Source organism: Saccopteryx bilineata, chromosome 1 (genome assembly GCF_036850765.1).
Source record: "Saccopteryx bilineata isolate mSacBil1 chromosome 1, mSacBil1_pri_phased_curated, whole genome shotgun sequence".
Lineage (NCBI taxonomy): Eukaryota > Metazoa > Chordata > Mammalia > Chiroptera > Emballonuridae > Saccopteryx > Saccopteryx bilineata.
In genome coordinates, this window is record NC_089490.1 from 11,698,267 (window position 1) to 11,716,758 (window position 18,492).

An 18,492-nucleotide genomic window follows, 5' to 3' on the forward strand; every position below is an offset into this window, starting at 1 on the left:
AATGGACAGGGCTTGCTTAAAGCAAAGATGAACTTGTTACTAAAGAAGATGGGGCATTGCCCTGGCTGCTTAGGTCGGTTGGTAGAGCAATCATTTGAAGCACAGGGGTTGTGGGCAGAGGCGGATTTAATGGTGGGTGCATCAGGCGTGCGCCCCAGGCCCCGACTTCTGAAGGGCCCCCAACTTTACACTTTTTTCCAATGACACCAAGTTTGGTTTCATATGTGCAATTTTAACATTATAGTATGTATTTTTTTTAATTTAAAAATATGATTAATATGTTTATTTATTTATTTTTGTATTTTTTTTTTCTGAAGCTGGAAACGGGGAGAGACAGACAGACTCCCGCATGCGCCTGACCGGGATCCACCCAGCATGCCCACCAGGGGGCGATGCTCTGCCCCTCTGGGGCGTCGCTCTGTTGCAACCAGAGCCATTCTAGCGCCTGAGGCAGAGGCCATGGAGCCATCCTCAGCGCCTGGGCCAACTTTGCTCCAATGGAGCCTTGGCTGCGGGAGGGGAAGAAAGAGACAGAGAGGAAGGAGAGGGGAGGGGTGGAGAAGCAGATGGGGGCTTCTCCTGTGTGCCCTGGCCAGGAATCGAACCCAGGACTCCTGCACGCCAGGCCGACGCTCTACCACTGAGCCAAATGGCCAGGGCCTAAAAATATGGTTAATATGTATTTTTATTTTCCCTCTCTCTTTTTTAAAAGGGGTCTTTGTGGCCAGTAGCCATGGCCACCATCACAGCCGCCTGGCCCATGCAGGTTCGCATCAGATTCTGACAGATGGTAATGAAACAATGGAGCCAAGAACTGGGGCGTCATTAGCTTTAATCCTAGCTTGCACCCGCGGGCAAGTAAAAACACACACTGGGCTCCAAAAGCCACTCATTCAGTGCTCACAAAGCTACTGACTTATCCGAGTTTCCTAGAATCAAAAGTTTCTAGCTCACCAGCCTTATTCACCTCTGTTCCCCATCTCCTTCCTTCTTCCTGCACAAACTCTGCACAAACTGGCTTTTCCTTCAGCACTCCGCCATCTTGGCTGCTTCTCCTGGCCTCCACGTGGCCTTTCTCTGCTCTCCTTTTCTGCTCTCTCCTCTAAGGCTAATCTCAGGAACCGAGAGAGCAAGCTCCCGGTCTGCCCCACTTTATAGTGCAGAAATCAAAACCTTTAATCCAATATATGATGGGATTGCACCACCCCACATCAAAAAGGGTAGGAAAGGCTTAGTCTTAAAACCAAGCCCCAGGCTACAGGATCCTGCCTACCCACAGCCCGCCCCCAACACACCTTAGTATCAACTGGGCGACGGCTTCCATGTGGGCAGCCCCATCTTTAACAAAGTGAGCATAATATATTTTATCTGCCCAACAGGGTCCAATATTTTCCTTTGCACACGGGGCCTCAACCGACCTTAATCTGCCTCTGGTTGTGGGTTTAATCCCCAGTTAGGGCACATACAGGAACAGATTGAGGTTTCTCCCTCCCTCTTTCTTTCTCTCTCTCTCCCCCTCTACCCCTTCTTCTCTCACTGAATCAATAAATAAAAGTTAAAAAATAAATTGGGGCCTGACCAGGTGGTGGCGCAGTGGATAGAGCCTCGGACTGGGATGTGGAGGACCCAGGTTCAAGACCCCGAGGTCACCAGCTTGAGCGTGGGCTCATCCTGGTTTGAGCAAAGCTCACCAGCTTGGACCCACGGTCGCTGGCTCAAGCAAGGGGTCACTCGGTCTGCTGAAGGCCCGCGGTTAATGCACATATGAGAAAGCAATCAATGAACAACTAAGGAACCTCAACGAAGAACTGATGTTTCTCATCTCTCTCCGTTCCTGTCTGTCTGTCCCTATCTATCCCTCTCTCTGACTCTCTATCTCTATTAAAAAAAAAAAAAAAAAAAAAAAAATGGGGGCATGACTACCCACCATGACCTGCTCAGTTGGGAACTGATTATCAGCCTGCCCTGTGGTGTTGCAGTGGATAAAACCTCAACCTGGAATGCTGAGGTCGCTGGTTCAAAACCCTAGCCTTCTTGGTCAAGGCACATATGAGAAGAAACTATGAGTTGATGTTTCCTGCTCCTCTCCTCCACCTTTCTTTCTCTCTCTCCTTGCTCTCTAAAATCAATAAATAAAATCTTTTTTTTTTAAAGGCCAAGGGTGCTCCAGGAAGGAGAACTCTCCAGGGTCTTTTATTTTGAGGGTTTGTAAAAGCTAGGGATTTACGGGAAGTCTTAGAGGAGGATCTCTATAGAACAGTCATCAGATTTATGCCAAGGCACCAAAATGAGATTTATTCCCCTGACTCCATCCGTCCTTGGGTGTGGTTGGCACAAATGGGACTGATTGGATTTCTGCTGTCTCTCTCCCTGGGGAGGGTGATTGAAGCATTGACCCTCTGCTTTGGGGAGGAGAAGTGTAAACCATTCACTCTGGTGTCCTTGGTTAGGGAAGCTAGGATTTTGCAATTTACTAGACCTGTAAACTGCTTGGCCATTTAACTATCTGTCTCAGTTTCCCTGTCCCACTCGTCCTTGCTTAGTGGCCTTTCTCAAGCCCATTACAGGAATTGTCTGAGGATGTCAGCACCGGGCACATCAGGTCTGTGAATATCACTGTGTCCCCAGCTGACCAGGGACAGGACACTGAATACCTGTAAGAGCCTCTAGTCTCATGTAAGCTGAGCTTGGGCGTGTCTCCTCTCATCTGGAGAAGGGAGGGGGGAGACTCCTAGCCAGCCTATGTGCAGACCACCCAGAGTGAGCCCAAGGTCATGTGAAGACAGTCTTGTCTGTGATGCTACACATCACCTCCAGGGACATCTCCCCACCCCCTCTCCAGAACTTCACTCGGCTTCTGCCTGCACACATCCCTTCTCACACACAGTGTTCTTCAGGTTTCCAGAATCCTCGTTCTTCCCCAGCAGACACGGGAGCCTCATCGCCAAGCCCAACTCAATGCCTCCCTCACACTCGGATCCACCTTCACAATCCGGAGAGGTGGGGCAGGCCAAGCACACCCTGCCTGCCCCCGGTCTGGCCCTCCTTCAGCTAGAAAACATTACCACGCATTTGTCAGCCTGACTTGCAGGAAATGAATAGAAGTTCCTCTCAGCAGGGTCAGAGGTCGGGTCAAAGAGGAGTCAGGTCAGAGAGGGGTCAGGTCAACACCTGCCGAGGTTGCCGAGTCCAGCTTCCACGCAGCCAGTCAGCCTAACAGCTCATGCCGCTGCCGATGCAATGGAGCAGACGGTTTTGAAGAACCGTCTTCGTGACGTGTTCTTCGCCAGTGTGGCCCTGGGCACCAGGAACGGTTCCCAGATTGCAAGGAAAGAACTGTGGTGAGCGGACTGAGAGGTAGACTGATCTCTGTGCGGATTTCGACAAGCCGTGCCCACTCAACGCGACTGTGCTGATGCCTCCCACACCCTCACAGGCACCCATCTGGCACCTGCCCGAGTTCATTGCCAAATCCCACCCTCCAGGTGAATGGAGACTCTGTGGCTTTAGTCTCTCCAGCACTTTTTCAGAAAAGTCCCAAGTCTGCCCTTGTGGGTCCTTCACCTGATCTTGGTCCTGTGAGGTTGCCCGCTACGGGATCATTCGTACAATTTGCTGGTGACTGCTTCCAGGCATATACCCAATGGGCCACGTCATTAGTTCCTGTCCTCTTAGTATCTGGCAGGCTGAATGCCCCCACATCCTTCATGTCCCGGTAGTCTGATGTTCACCTGTTCAACATGTCCAGTACTGTGGACGTGCCCCAGGACCCGGGTTTTGCCGATTTTCTGGTGCCTGACCTCCAGCAATGTCTGCTACCTCCATTCTCTGTCTCTGTGGTCTCGGTCTCTCCTCCCACCCCCAGCACACACACACTTGAGACTACGAACATCTGTTCTGCTTAGACTGAACAGAACCATATTTTACAAGTGTCTTCAATCAGGGACCTTTACATCTGAAGTGTGTACACCTGGAGCGTGATATGGTGGTTTTATCATTTTAATTACCTAATAAATCAGTTTTCATTTATTTTAATGCTATTCAGATGGCTAGGTAATAAAAACTTGTTTAGACCTGACCAGTCGACCTGAGATGCTGAGGTCTCAGGTTTGAAACTCCGAGGTTGCTGGCTTGGGCACAAGCGCATCCGGCTTGAGCGTGGGGTCGTTCGCTTGAGTGTGGGGTCGTCGACATGATCCCATGGTTGTTGGCTTGAGCCCTAAGGTCGCCAGCTTGACTAAGAGGTCACTGACTCAGCTGGAGCTCCCCCCACCCCTGCCTGGTGAAGGCACATATGTGAAGAAATCAATGAACAAATAAAGTGCTGCAACTATGAGTTGATGCTTCTCATCTCTCCCCCACTTCCTGTCTGTCTTGTAAAAAAAGAAAAAGAAAAAGAAATAGGCCCGAAAGGGAGCCACTTTTGCTAATTACCACCAAGGCTTAATACTTAACCTAACTGCAGTTTCAGCCTCTCCCAGGAATGGAATTTTAAATGAATCAGTCTAGCCTGACTGGTGTGTGCAGTGGATAGAGCATCAGCCTGGGACATTGAGGTCCTGGGTTTGAAACCCTGAGGTTACCAGCTTGAGCACGGGCCCATCAGGCTTATTAGCTTGAGTGTGGGATCATCGACATGATCCCAAGGTCGCTGGCTTGAGCCCAAGGTCGTTGGTTTGAGCAAGGAGTCACTGGCTCAGCTGGAGCCCCCCCCAGGGGGTGCCAAGGCACATATGAGAAGCAATCAATGAACAACTAAAGTGCCACGACTACGAGTTGAGCTTCTCACCTCTCCCCCTTCCTGTCTGTCTGTCTCTTGCTAACAAGAAACAAAAACCTTGTTTAGGCACAGGCCACGTGTCTCAGTGGATAAAGCTACATCCCAGCGTGCCAAAGTCTCAGGTTCGATCCCCAGTCAGGGCATCTACGAGAAGCAATGAATGGGTGCACAACTAAAGTGGAACGAATTGATTCTTCTCTCTGTCCCTTCCCCCTCCTCCCTTTCTCTCCCTCAGATCAATGGGAAAATTAAAAACAAACAAAAACAAAAAACCTTGTTCAAACGACTCACTAAGTGATTTTGGCACAATAGATTTTCTTGAATTAAATCGTTTGGTTGGACACCTGTGGCCTAACATACTCTCTTCAGAGGTAAACCAGCAAACATATGCAGGTAGTGTGGGGGGCGCTGGGTATGTACAGGGCAGGCCCGGTGCTTACAGTGACTCGCAGGACTGGGCGGCTGCCACCTTACATGCTCCTGTCCTATGGCTGGCCTGTCCCGGTGCAGTGGCACCAGACTGAGTAATCTAGACCTCTTGGTAGAAATTTAGCGACAATTTCAGAAGAACCACACCACGTTTTGCGGGAGACTTTCACTTCCTTAATATCTGCATACCACCCATCTGCTCCCCCGTGCGCCGACAGCCTCCGCCGTGCTCGGCCCCCTAGCTTCTCCGGCCCGGTGGCAGCATCTCCAGGAGAGGGGCCGGGCTAGACACAGGCCCAGACCTTTTGGGGCTCCCCGTGCCTTTGAGGGCAGCATTCCAACTCCTTTCTCACGGCCGCAGAAGCACCCGTTCTTCCAAGAAAGCCCTCACGATGTTTTCGAAATCCGGCGGGGAGGGAGGGGAAGGCTCGTCCGGAAGCCCCGCCCACGAGAGGGCACGCCTGCGTGCTCGAAGCGGCGGCGGCCATTTTGGGCTCGGGCGGCCCGCCCATCTCCAGTTGTCTTCAGAGGCTGCAGGCGGTGGTGCGGCCGCTGCAGATGCAAGGACAGCGAGTACACCAGACAGCGACCCGCCCCACCTGACCCCTCGGCGGGCTTGTGCTCCAGCGCCTACTCTTCCGGCTTCCGTGTAAAACCTCGAACCAGTGTCCTGGTGGCGAGGGCTAGCCCCCCCTCTTTCCTACCTGGTGACTGAGCAGGCACCAATTTTCTTGACTTGTAAAGCGGGAATCTGACTCCCCCACCCCCCCGCCCCGCCCGGGCCACTAGCTATACCTGATTGGGCCTCGATAATTAATCCTAAACCTGAAGCCCAGTAGTGTTTTATAAATGTGAGCTTTTCCTGAAGGAGAATGCGGGGTGACATATTAGCCACCACTACCACTGCTCCAGCCTCCACTGCTGCTGCTGGGGGTGGGGGGCTCTCCATGATTGCGACTGTAGGACAAGTTGGAGGGGCAGGGAATTGGCAAGGCTCGCTCCGGGGAACGAAAGGGAAGCACGCGAGTCTTTAGGACCTGCACGTGCCCATTTTGGAAGGGTGTAAGAGACTAGGATGCCCCGGATTGTAAAGACTGGATGTAGATTGTGGAACATTTCAACGCCCCCATGCTTGTTATTTTTATCACCCCCGGTTACCTCCCCATAGGGACTCCCATGCAGCACAAAATTGCGGAATGAAAGGCTCTGTGTGCGCTGCGCTCGCAGTGGGGGACATGGGGAAGCGGGAGCTGGGACGCTTTGTCCCAGGCAGGAGCCAAGCGTGGGTGGTGGACGCAGGAAGGGAGAGGAACTCAGTCCAGGCCTCCAGTGGCCAGCGGGGGTCCCCAGACATGAGCAGCTGCTGTACCAGCTCTGTAGGTTCTGGGGCGAGGGGAGCAACTTCATAGGGGGCAACAAACTTGCCTGGAACTCAAAAAGCAAATGAGAGAAGTGCCTGGAAAAGGGGCTAGAGGTGGGGAGGGGCCACGGCACTCTAGGGGGCGCCCTCTATAGGATTCTGGAAGCACAAGATGAGACCTTCTTCTGTAAGGAAGCAGGTGAAGGCTGGGCATGCCCAGGTTCCCCCACCCATCCTGCTGGAAAGGGGGGGGGAGCAAAGGACACAAAGATGACCAGTGGGAATGGGGGTGGCAGTTTATTTTCAGACACTCTCAGAGGGTGGGCTCCATCTGTATCCCCTCCCTGCATTTGGCTTAATCAACAACTTCTCTTCCCCCAAATTCCTAAGCTGTGCAAGATAGACAAGGGACTCCCACCGCCACCCACAGGAGGAGTGTAGAGGGTGGCGGTTTGGGGACAGAGTTCAAGTATTCACAGTTCCCCCTCTACCTCCCCAGATTACACTGGGCCCAGGCCATGAGGGAGGCACCCCACCTTGGAGTTCCTAGGGATGGTAATAGCCCTTCTCTTCTTCAGAAACCTCAAGATGAGCTCCCTACCCCCTTTCCCTGACAATAACAAATCACAGTCCTAAAGCCCACCGTGTACGCATCGGGAGGGCTCTGCCCTCCCTTCCTGGAACGATGGGGACAGGCAGCCTTCACTAGTAATGATGGTGTTGGTGTTGTCCGGAGCCAGTGTGTGGGGGGGGGGAGAACGAAGGCTCTGAGGGGGGGCAGGCCTGGAGGGATCTGCTGGAGAAATTCAGATGGCTCCGCTCCCCCCACCCCAAACCCCGAATCCCTGAGAGTCCAGCTGCCATGGCAATAGGAGGTTGTTGGGAGCGGGGGCGATGGCAGGTCCTGGTCCCCCAACCCCAGCCAGTTCTGTTCCTGGGGGACACGATACTTTGGAAGGCTCAGCTCTCAAGATCTGACCTTCTAGAACATAGGGGAGGCTTACTAAACCCCACTCCCCAGATGTCCTGGCCCCGGGGAAAGAGTGTTGGGAATAGGGGTGGGGCAGTAACTCCTAAGGGTATTATAAAAAGCTAAAACCATTAAAAAGTTCTTGGGGGGAAAAAGTGCATTCTGGCTTCTCGCTCCCCCAAGTTATCAGCCTCCCCGTAGCCTGGCAGACAGAGCTGCACCTGGTGCTGGGGCCCGTTAGCACCATGCCGTGTTGGCGTGCCCCTGCGGCCTGACTGACCCCACGCAGGGGCCCTTCAAAGCTGGATGGAATGCCCACTTGCTAAAGCTTCTGTACTCGCGGCGGAGACCCCTGCAGGGGAGGGGTGAGGGAAAAAGGCTTGGCTAAAGTCCAAGCCGGGGTCTCAGCTGGGACCCCAAAGGGCCCCTCCTGTGGTCACGACTTGAAGAATCTTCGTACCACAAACTGGCCCAACAGAACCACAGCCAGAATGATCAGCGTATTCCAGATGGGGCGGTTGGCCAAGTCCAGGGCCGCCACCTGCCGGGAAAGAGAGAGAGAGTGGTCACAGAGGTGCTGGCAGTGTGTACAGGCAGCGGAGGGATTGGGGTGGAGCTGGGAGAGGGACAGCCCGAGCTTCACGGGGGCGGGGCTGGGAAAGGGGCGGGGGCGGGACAGGGAGAGGGGCTCCAGGGCTGGGCACTCACCCAGCCGCCCCTCTGTGCGATCCACTGGGCAATGCAGCGGTGCAGCATGAAGTCAGCCACAAAGCGCGTCACCTGGCCCAGGAAGCCGGTCAGGCCGCGCTGGTAGACGTAGAGGGCCAGGCGGTAGCCGAAGCCCAGGAGGGCCACCACGCGCCCCCAGTTGATGCCACTCTCAAACAGGCTGTGGGCAGAGCCGGGGAGGCCGTCAGTGGAAGCCCCCCAGGGAGGCCCTTCAACCCGCTCTTCCTCTCTTACCCCTCGCCCCTACCCCCCTCTCCTGGAAAGCAAAGTGGCTTCTCTGTGAAGGTGGCAAAGACTGCCCCGGCCTGGCCGCCGTCTGGAGGGAGCCTGCGTCTCTGTGAAAGGAGGAGAGCTCAGGGACACAGAGAGGGCGCGGAGCGGAGCGAGCAGACGGAGGCTGCGGGAAGATTACCTGTAGGCGTTGCTGCTGGCCTGGCAGCCCGAAGGATAGCAGAGAGAAAAGGACAGAAGAGAAGGTTAGGACAAGTCCCGAAACCGCAGAGGGGTGCGAGTGGCCTCCGAGGACCTGGGCAGGACGTTGCGGCTCTGGGCACTAACTCTAAACCTACCACACCCTCAGGTCTCTCCCTAGCTTTGAATCTGACCCGAGGGCGACCTCGCCCACCTCTCCGACCCAGTTGACAACCACGGCCAACACCCTGAAGTTGCAGACACGGCCCTAAGCATATTCCCCCCATTTTACCGGTGAGGAGACAGAAGGATAGAAAGTGTCAAGAAACTGGTAAGTGGCAAAGCCAAGATCTGATCCAGATGTTTAGCCTCTCTAACCATCACCCCCGATTGGCCTGTCCGTGTGGTTACAGCACAGGGAAGCCATTTCCCGACCTTCCCATCACGGTTGTGAAATGCGGTGTCCAGCTGAACTGGGCGGCTCCGGGACAAGCCCACCCTGGGCCCCTCTGCAGTCCTGATCAGAATGGTCAAGTGCTCGGTGCCGGAGCTCAGAGCTGTGAGCTCAGGCGCCAGAGATGAGGGAGCTAGAACCCAGCAAGCAAAAGCGGGCCCACGGCCACGTGTGAATTAACCGGGGACGTGGGGACAGCAAACACGTCTCCCAACAGTGACAGAGAAGGGGGCGTCTCTGGTTCTGTGTGCAGGGCACAGCGCGGCGGTGACGGCGCACGGCGGAGAGGCAGTGGCCGTGGCTACCTGGAGGCGATCTTGGTAAAGTACTCGTAGGCGTTCCCCGCGGTGGGCTGCAGCTGCTGCAGCATGGTCTGGAACTCCTCGTCGTAGCGCTGGTTGATGGCGTCTCCGATGACAGCCAGCTGCCGGCCCACCTGTGCCATGGTGCTGGGGGAACGGGAGGCGACAGGTGAGCGACAGACATCAGTCACGGCCGGCCCGAGCTTGCAGCTGGGGCTGCTGCCTGAGATACTCCTGGCCTTGTACACCCCTCCTGGGAGGTCTTAACAGTGCTCTTTTGTGTGTGTGTATGTGTGACAGAGACAGAGAAAGTCAGAGAGAGGGACAGATAGGCACAGACAGACAGGAAGGGAGAGAGATGAGAAGCATCAGTTCTTCGTTGCAGCACCTTAGTTGTTCATTGATTGCTTTCTCATGTGTGCCTTGACTGGGGGCAGGGGGGGTGGCTACAGCAGACCGAGTGACCCCTTGCTCAAGCCAGAGACCTTGGGCTCAAGCTGGTGAGCCTTGCTCAAACCAGATGAGCCCGCGCTCAAGCCAGCGACCTCAGGGTTTCGAACCTGGGTCCTCCGCGTCCCAGTTCGACGCTCTATCCACTGTGCCACCACCTGGTCAGGCCTAACAGTGCTCTTTGACACAAGGGCTGAGCCCAGGAACAAGGTCCCCCATGGGGATGGGAGCCTGAGATGGAAAAGGAGCAACAAGAAAAGAACATCCCCACCCCTGCTAGATTCCCCCAGCTCCCAGGCCTTGCACGGCCACCCCCTGTGAGCCCCTGGCGGCTCCCTGAAGATGTCCCTGTAGGGCTGCAGCTCACCTGGCCGGTTCTAGGGACAAGCTGGCCATCTCTGGGTCAGCAGGGGCAGCCGCCCCCTCGGCCTCCTGCTCCTGCTGGTGGCGGTAAAAGACGTAGCTGCGGAAAACCTCCTCCGTGTCCCGGGCCACCTGCTCCTCTGAGGGTCAAAGCCGGGAGTCAGGGAGGAAGGTCAAAGCCGGGAGTCAGGGAGGAAGGGCGGGACCCGACAGCCTGCACCTTGGGGATGTTGACTCTTCCCTCAAGGTCACGGCTGTCCTCTCCCCTGGACAGAAGGGTTCCTGCTGGAGCCTCAGGTAAACCCCTAGGCTCACACTGTGCCGGTTAGGCTTCTGGAATTATTCGGTCTTCACACCAACCTTGTGAAGTAGGCAGTGCCCCCTCTACAGATGGGGAACGGAGGCACAGAGTGGCCGGCGGGGGGAAGTCACTTGCACAAGGTCACACAGCCAGGATGAGTAGCGGAGCCAGGACATAAGCCCAGGTATTTGGGCCCTGAGCTTGTTTTCTTGTGTGCACAAGGGACCCAGCCCCTATGGTTTAGGGCCTGTGGCGCCATAAACGTCACACAGGGCAATAGAGACAGACCCCGGACTGAGCCCAAAGTCCAGGGGACAGCCTGTGACTGACTGTGAGCTTCGGGCTTCTCCAATGGTCCCCCTGGACGAGGGGAGGGCAGCCATCTTACTTCCTGCCCGGAGTCGTAACAATCGTTCCCCCGCCGCCACCGATCAGACCTGACTCTGTGATACATCAACTACTTCCTTATTTCCCCTAGGGCAGGGACAGGGAGCCACGCCCCACTGTTCCTTCTCCTCACCCCATTCCTCCCCTCCAGTCACCGGCCCTGGGATGGCATCCTGCCCACAGCACGCTCACTCCTGGGTCCCTCTCGGGCTCTGTGCCCCGGGACCCCAGGCTCCTCCCCACTCCCAGGGCCTACCCTGGTCTTCGCTCTAGCCTCTGAGCCCAGCAGGCCACCTACAGGAGGTAGAGAGATATTTCCTTCTCTATCCAAGGTGAGTAAACTGAGGCCAGAGAGCCTGCCCATGAACCCGGCCTGGCCCTGTCCGCATCTGTCCCCTCTGTCCTCACAGACGGCCCTGGTGGCTACGGGACTGCCGAGGGGGCAGAGAGGCCCTTACCCGAGATGGAGGACGGGGCAGGCTCCTCACATTCCTGCCGCGGGGGGCCTGGTCCTTGCCCAGACACCATGTTTCAGGTCCCAGTGGAGGGCAGCGTTAGCCTGTGGGGGTGGGAGAGGAAAAGCAGGGTTGGGGACACGTTGACCAGAGGTCCCCACAGCAGGCAGTGGCCGCTGACCAGAGGTCCCACAGCCACACGGGAGTAAGGGGCCCCGACTCCCAGGAAGATGCCACGGTCCAAGCTCCGGCCAATGGCTTTTTTTTCACTGGCCACTCTTTGGGGGAGACCGGGGGTCAGAAACGTAAGGCAGCCAAGATTTTCACACCTGGGGACCCATCGGGACCCAGGGCCCCGGGAGGGGTGGTCACCGCAGTGCCCCTCGGGCTCCTCACGCCCCAGTTCCCCTCCCTCCTGGGCGCACGAGGTCAGTTCCAAAGGCTGGGGGCTCTTTCCACTTCTCCTGGGGCCTCCGCACCCTGCCCAGCGCTTGCTTACCGCAAGCTTGCCCCCTTTGAGCCAATGACCCATGTAGGCTGTCCTCGAAGGTACCCCTCCCCCTTGGTGGTCAGAGCACACCTGTCTTCCAACTCAGGCCTGTTAGCCACAAACATTTTCAGAATGCCTCTGGTATATACTTCCGCCATGTATGAATACCCCCCCCAGGGGGAGCTGGACATTGCAATCACACATTCACCCAGCAAAGTAAGCCTCATTATACCCATTTTACAGGTGGAAAAAGGAAGGCACAAAGAGGTTAGTGCCCGAGGCCACACAGCTCGTCAGGGAGCCAGGCTGGTTATCTGCATTTCCATGAGCCTATATACAGTACTTGACACTCACATAAGATTTACTTTCCGGTTAGTGGCTCTCAGAGGGTGTCCTTTTTAGGGTCAGTGTCCCTGGTTGTCCAGACTGTGCCTCCCCATTCCTGCCTTGCGGTCAGCTGAGGAAGCCCCCAGGAGCTAGGGAGGGCCCTTCTTCACGGCCCCCTCACCGGCCTCACGCAAGCGTCTCCTCTCCCCACACCTGCTGTCCGGCAGACGGGGCCCCAGTTCTCCCTTTGCCCAGCTGGGCCCGGCCGGCCGCAGCCCAGGTCTGCCCTGTGATCTCTTCACAGAGGCAGCAGTGGTTCCTGGATGTGATCGGCTGTTTCACTTTCAGTTCGCACCCCCTTTGTTCCTCCCCACCCCCAAGCTGCTCCATCACCCAGGTGGGAATGCCCCTCCCTGCATCCCTGGGGAGGATGCAGCCCCACCCGGGGCCAGGCAGGGGTGCCCCTCCTCCCTGGGAGGCCTGGCCCATTGGTGAAAGCGCCCCAAGGGGCCCTGGCCAAGTCGCTCAGTTGGTTTTGAGCATCTTCCAGCGACGCCTAAGTTGCCGCTACATCCCCAGTCAGGGAACATACAGGAATCAACCAAGTAAGCTGAACAACAAATGGATGTTTCTGTTTCTCTCTCTCTCTCTCTCACCCTTTTTCTCTCTAAAACCACTCAGTAGGAATTTTTTTTTAAACTGCCCCAAGGGCTCTCCGAGAGGGGGTGGGGGAGGGCTGGACCACCTGTACACTGAGGTCTCCACCCCCCTTCGCAGGGCAGGATCAAGGAGGAGGCCCCCTCCTTCTCCCACCTCTGCACACTCCTTAAAACAGGCCTTCGCCTGGCACGTCCATCCCCACCTTGGCTGCTTTTCCCGGAAGATGCCCTTGCCTCTCCCCTGGTCCCCAAAACCCAGCACCCCAAGGCAACAGGGCCCGAGGATGCTGACTGCACCCGAAACCCCCTTCCCCGGTCCCCCAGGGCTCAGCGTGCAGAGCCTCAGCCCAGCCCCGGGACCAGAGGCCTCGGCCGATCTGGGCCTACTCCTGCCCCCGGCCAAGTGGCAGGACTTCCTGGGAAGGGGAGCCCCGCTGCCCACTGGCCGGGCTTGCTGAGTCCAGCGTGTTGCCCCCTGGAAGTGCCTGGCCGGGCTGCAGACCCAGGCTAGGGGTTCTACCTCCCCCCAGCTCTTGACCTTGGCTCTGACCTCCACTCCCGTCCCCCTTGGTCAGACCGGGCATAAGGGGGCAGCCAGAGAGGGTCCCGGCTGGCGCAGGCCCTCAGCTGCCCAGCAAGCCTTCCCCGGGTCCCCACCCGGCCCTGGCAGGCTCCCTGCCCCACCCCGAGCCTGGGGTTGCGGAGAGCAGGAGGATGGGCAGGACACCCCCTCCCGCGCCCTTCCTCCCCGGACTTACCTGTCCGGACCCCGGCCCAGGCTCGGGATCGCTCAACCCGGCAGAGGCTGGAGATCCCGAGGGGCTGCCCCAGGGCTAGGTGCCCAGGCCCGGCCTCCAGGAGTGGGTGTCAGCGAAGTCCCGGTGTCTGGAAGCAGCCTCTGCTGGTCCCAGCGCGGCCCTGGGGACCCAAGAGGCTCCAGCTATCATAGAGGAGCCGGCCGGCGGCCCCGGCTCCGATCAGCTCCCTCTAGAGGAAGTCGCCCCGTCGCTGCCGCCGCCGGATGCGGATGTGCCGTCTCCTGGGCCCGGGGGGCGGTCTGGGTTCACCCCCGCCCCCCCAGACCGCGGTCCCCGCCGGAGGGGTGGCTCCTCCCCCCTCCACCCCCCACCCACTGCTTTCCCCACCCCTGATCCAGGTTCTCTTCTCCCGCCCAGCCATCAACACCAATAAAAAAGCCAGGATGGCGATGTTTCCTGATTCCTAAGCACCACCGTGTGCCGCGCCCTCGACCAAACGTTGTCTCAGTGAGTCCTCACTCACAGCAAGCCCTGGAAGCAGGTGCCATCGCCCACTCCTGCCGTGCCGACAGGCCCACGGGGGCTCAGCTGGGTTAGGGAACGCTCCCCGTCACCGAGTGGGGTTGATCAAGTCTGCAGGGGCTGTGGGGATGGGTCAGACTGAAATGGGATTTGATGCGCAGACAGGTGGTCCAGGCCCCTCGGTGGCCTCGGGAGATAGAAATCCTGGAGGTGATGGATGGGTAAACAGACGGAAACAGGGAGAGAGAAGGGCGGAGGGATGGCATCAGGCTGCCCGCAGTGGCTCTCAGGGACAGAAGCTGCCACAGCCCAGGGGAGGACCACCCGGGTGGCGGGAGGGCTCGCAGAGGACTCAAGAAGATCCTTGCCCGTTCTCAGGCTCCGGGGCCCCCAGCCTCCTCTGCCCGCCCCCTCCCACATGCCTCCTCGCCGACCACCCCCAGATGGGCACCCCCTGCCCCCTGCCCTCTCTGCTCCCAGCCAATCCGCCCACCGTGTCACCACCCCTGCCCCTTCCACTCCCCACCTCCCTGACCTCTGCCTTCTAGAGCTCCTGGAACTTTCCCACTGGAGCTTTTTTTTTCTCTTTTTTTTCTTTTTGTATTTTTTTTCTGAATCTGGAAACGGGGAGAGACAGTCAGACAGACTCCCGCATGCGCCCGACCGGGATCCACCCGGCACGCCCACCAAGGGCAACTCTCTGCCCACCAGGGGGCGATGCTCTGCCCCTCCGGGGCGTCGCTCTGCTGCGACCAGAGCCACTCTAGCGCCTGGGGCAGTGGCCAAGGAGCCATCCCCAGCACCCAGGCCATCTTTGCTCCAATGGAGTCTTGGCTGCGGGAGGGGAAGAGAGAGACAGAGAGGAAGGAGAGGGGGAGGGGTGGAGAAGCAGATGGGCGCTTCTCCTATGTGCCCTGGCCGGGAATCGAACCCGGGTCCCCCGCATGCCAGGCCGATGCTCTACCACTGAGCCAACCGGCCAGGGCCTGGAGCTTTTAATTTGAAAAGCCAGCCCTGTTCTTAAGCAGTTGGTCCTGGGGTGGCTGCTCTGTCCCCTCCCTCTGAGTCAGGGTTCCTCTCAGGACGGACAGCCCAGCTCCAACCCTTCGGCCCCACATTTGGGGCAGCTCCTCCGTGGTCTGCTTTTTTCATGTCCTGTTGGGGAGCAGGGGAGCCCAAAGAGCTGGGACCAGGCCCTGTCGGGAGGTCAGGCGTGCCCCTTGCCAGAGCAGGACACTGCGTCCCTGATGACAGACGGCCAGGGCCAGGGGGCAGTGGGCAGGAAGGAGGTCAGACTGCCCGCCGTGGTGCCCCACACCCTCTCGGCGGCCCCGCCACAGCAGGATTCTTTGGGGCTGGGGCTGGGGCTGGGGGACATGGCGGCCCGGACCCCCAATCCCGTGGAGGTCTGGAGTATCATGGCCCAGGCTGTAGAGGGAAAGTCACTCCTGCCCAGAGGAAGCCGGAAGATGCCAGGCAACCTGTCTGAGGAGAGGAGGAGGAGGAGGAAGATGCAGCAGGGGAGGCCTCCGTGGACACAGGGGTCTCAGACAGGTGAGGGATTGGGCCCCGGGCGGAGGAGGGGGGTATTGGGGCAAGGCCTGGATGTAAGCTGGGGGTGGGACCCACGCTGGGGAGGGGCCGGGAATGTGACTCCTTGGATGGGCCAAAGTCTGGACCAGGGCACCCGGGTGGGAAGGACAGACAAGTCCAGCGTGAGGACACCATCTGCAGCTGGCGGGGTAGGGAGAAACGGAGGTGAGTGAGGGTCCTCTCACACGTGAGAGGTTGTGGATGGGGACTCTAACGGGGGACGGAGTCTGGCTGGGGACCAGGAAGGACCGTGCCGGGGTGAGCCGGCCGCCGCTGCTTCCCAACTGTCCTCTTGTCCTGACTCCACCCGACCTTCTCTCCCTGCTCTCTCCCTCTCGGTCCCCACCTGCCTCACCCTACCTTTGGACTGAGGCTCCCAGAGGGCCCAGCAGGACGGAAGGGACGAGCAGGGCCTGTGGAAGAGCCTTGGGGGACATAGGGACTTGGGGGGCCTTTAGTGCATCTCTGGGCCCCACCTGCCACCCCACTGACTGTGCTTCGGGATCAGGGGCCCTGGGGCCAAGCCCTGGCAGAGGGCCGCTGCGCCGCTGGAGGTCAGCCCGGAGGCCTTCCCCGGGGAGGGGGAGGAGGAGCGGCTGCTGGGTGTTGAGTGGCGTGGCCACGGGTGTGTGCGTGGGCCAGGGACAGACCCCTTTGCTCTAGGACTCGGCAGGGGTGTGTGCGTGGGCCAGGGACAGACCCCTTTGCTCTAGGACTCGGCAGGGGGTGTGTGCGTGGGCCAGGGACAGACCCCTTTGCTCTAGGACTGGGCAGGGGTGTGTGCGTGGGCCAGGGACAGACCCCTTTGCTCTAGGACTCGGCAGGGGTGTGTGCGTGGGCCAGGGACAGACCCCTTTGCTCTAGGACTCGGCAGGGGTGTGTGCGTGGGCCAGGGACAGACCCCTTTGCTCTAGGACTCGGCAGGGACAGACCCCTTTGCTCTAGGACTCGGCAGGGGTGTGTGCGTGGGCCAGGGACAGACCCCTTTGCTCTAGGACTCGGCAGGGACAGACCCCTTTGCTCTAGGACTCGGCGGGGGTGTGTGCGTGGGCCAGGGACAGACCCCTTTGCTCTAGGACTCGGCGGGGGTGTGTGCGTGGGCCAGGGACAGACCCCTTTGCTCTAGGACTCGGCGGGGACAGACCCCTTTGCTCTAGGACTCGGCAGGGACAGACCCCTTTGCTCTAGGACTCGGCAGGGACAGACCCCTTTGCTCTAGGACTCGGCAGGGACAGACCCCTTTGCTCTAGGACTCGGCAGGGACAGACCCCTTTGCTCTAGGACTCGGCAGGGACAGACCCCTTTGCTCTAGGACTCGGCAGGGACAGACCCCTTTGCTCTAGGACTCGGCAGGGACAGACCCCTTTGCTCTAGGACTCGGCAGGGACAGACCCCTTTGCTCTAGGACTCGGCGGGGACAGACCCCTTTGCTCTAGGACTCGGCGGGGACAGACCCCTTTGCTCTAGGACTCGGCAGGGGTGTGGGGCCCAGCAGGACATGGCCTAAGGGATGCCAGAAGCAGGTTACCTGGAGTCCAATCTTCGTTCCATTGTGCCAGGCCATGTGTGGATGGCGAGTTGCTCAACCTTTCTGGATCTCAGTTTCCTCCTGTATGGAATGAGAAGGCAGTAGTACTTATCTCAGAAGGTAGCTGCAAGGATTAAATGAAATGTCCTTTGGCCTGACCTGTGGCAGCCCAGTGAGCGGACAGAGCGTTGACCTGGAACGCTGAGGTCACTGGTCTGAAACCTCGGGCTTGCCCGGTCAAGGCTTATACGACAAGCAACCAGTGAACAGCTAGAGTGGAGCGACTGCTTCTTATCCCTTCACCTTCCTCTCTTTGTAAAATCAATAAGTAAAGTCTTAAGAAAGAGAGAGAGAGAGAGAGAGGGAAAGAGAGAGAGAAAGAGAAAGAAATATTCTTTGTAAATGACTCAGAACTGTGTCTGGCACATAGTAGGTGTTTACTAAAGATAACCAGGAAACATCACCCTCAGCTCAACGCTCCAGATGTCCCTGCCCTGCTGTGGGCCTGGGCCACCCTGTTGCTGTCAGATGGTAGATGTGCTGCCCCTTCACAGGAGACCTCGGCTGTCCTTGTTGAAGATGGCAGACACTCCCGGTAACTACCTCCTCACCTTGTACAAGCAGCTTCAGAGATCGGCCCTGGCCAAGGTCTGCGGGGGGGGGGGGGGGGGGCCGTTAGAACGCTGGCAGGGGAGGCCTGGCCCCACCCCTTGGCCTGCCTGGGCCCCTCCCCACACTTGGCTGGGTCCCAGGGTGTGGGGCCAAGGTATGTGCCTTGGGCCAGACCCAAGCGATCTCCTTTCTTAACCCTTCGGGGAGCTGTCCCGCCCGGCTCTCTGTTTCATGTGCGAACGGTGTGTGTGTGTGTGTGTGTGTGTGTGTGTGCAGGCTGGGGACCCTTCTCACCTGCTCCGTGACCCCGCACGCCCTCAGTTTCTTCTCAAGGAAGGCTTACCTCACAAGGAGCAAAGTGAGGACGAGGAAATGCAAGAAGAGGACAGCTCATTCACGCACTGGGTCCCAGACATCGTTGCCCTCCAGTCACCGACGCATAAGACATTTAGGTCAACAGATACAGCGGGTAAGGGCGGTGCCCCACCTACCTCTTCCCGGCAACCTGCCCAGGCCCAGGGAGTTCCATTTTGGCTCTAGGCTCAGGGGTGTGATGCCAGTTCTCACCACCAGGTGGTACCAGAGGACATAAGATGACGGCCCGAGATGGGG

At 58.3% G+C, this 18,492-nt stretch overlaps 1 protein-coding gene and 1 long non-coding RNA gene across 3 annotated transcripts; one reads left to right on the forward strand and one right to left on the reverse strand.

Annotated features, from left to right (window-relative positions):
• Positions 1-6,850: 6,850 nt before the first annotated feature.
• Positions 6,851-13,982, reverse strand: BAK1 (BCL2 antagonist/killer 1). Of its 2 annotated transcripts, none has more exons than XM_066277749.1 (6): positions 13,626-13,982; positions 11,395-11,495; positions 10,253-10,388; positions 9,439-9,582; positions 8,248-8,428; positions 6,851-8,080 (listed from the first exon to the last, which is right to left on the reverse strand). In XM_066277749.1, exons 2-6 carry the CDS (start codon positions 11,462-11,464, stop codon positions 7,976-7,978), a joined length of 636 nt encoding a protein of 211 aa, XP_066133846.1. In that variant the 5' UTR covers positions 11,465-11,495; positions 13,626-13,982; the 3' UTR covers positions 6,851-7,975. The 2 variants fall into 2 exon arrangements, with proteins under 2 accessions (XP_066133846.1, XP_066133924.1); XM_066277827.1 differs by lacking the exon at positions 13,626-13,982 and adding an exon at positions 12,236-12,450.
• Positions 10,740-13,613, forward strand: LOC136336326 (uncharacterized). Its single transcript, XR_010731432.1, has 4 exons — positions 10,740-11,268; positions 12,125-12,252; positions 12,513-12,813; positions 12,986-13,613. It is a non-coding gene; the product is annotated as an uncharacterized lncRNA (long non-coding RNA).
• Positions 13,983-18,492: the final 4,510 nt, after the last annotated feature.

Coding starts and splice junctions, on each gene's coding strand:
- BAK1 (XM_066277749.1), bottom strand. CDS start 11,464: ATGGTGTCTGGGCAAGGACCAGGCCCCCCGCGGCAGGAATGTGAGGAG. Junction 10,389..11,394: donor TGCCCCGTCCTCCATCTCGG/GTAAGGGCCTCT, acceptor TTTGACCCTCAG/AGGAGCAGGTGGCCCGGGAC. Junction 8,081..8,247: donor TCGCACAGAGGGGCGGCTGG/GTGAGTGCCCAG, acceptor CTTTCCCGGCAG/GTGGCGGCCCTGGACTTGGC.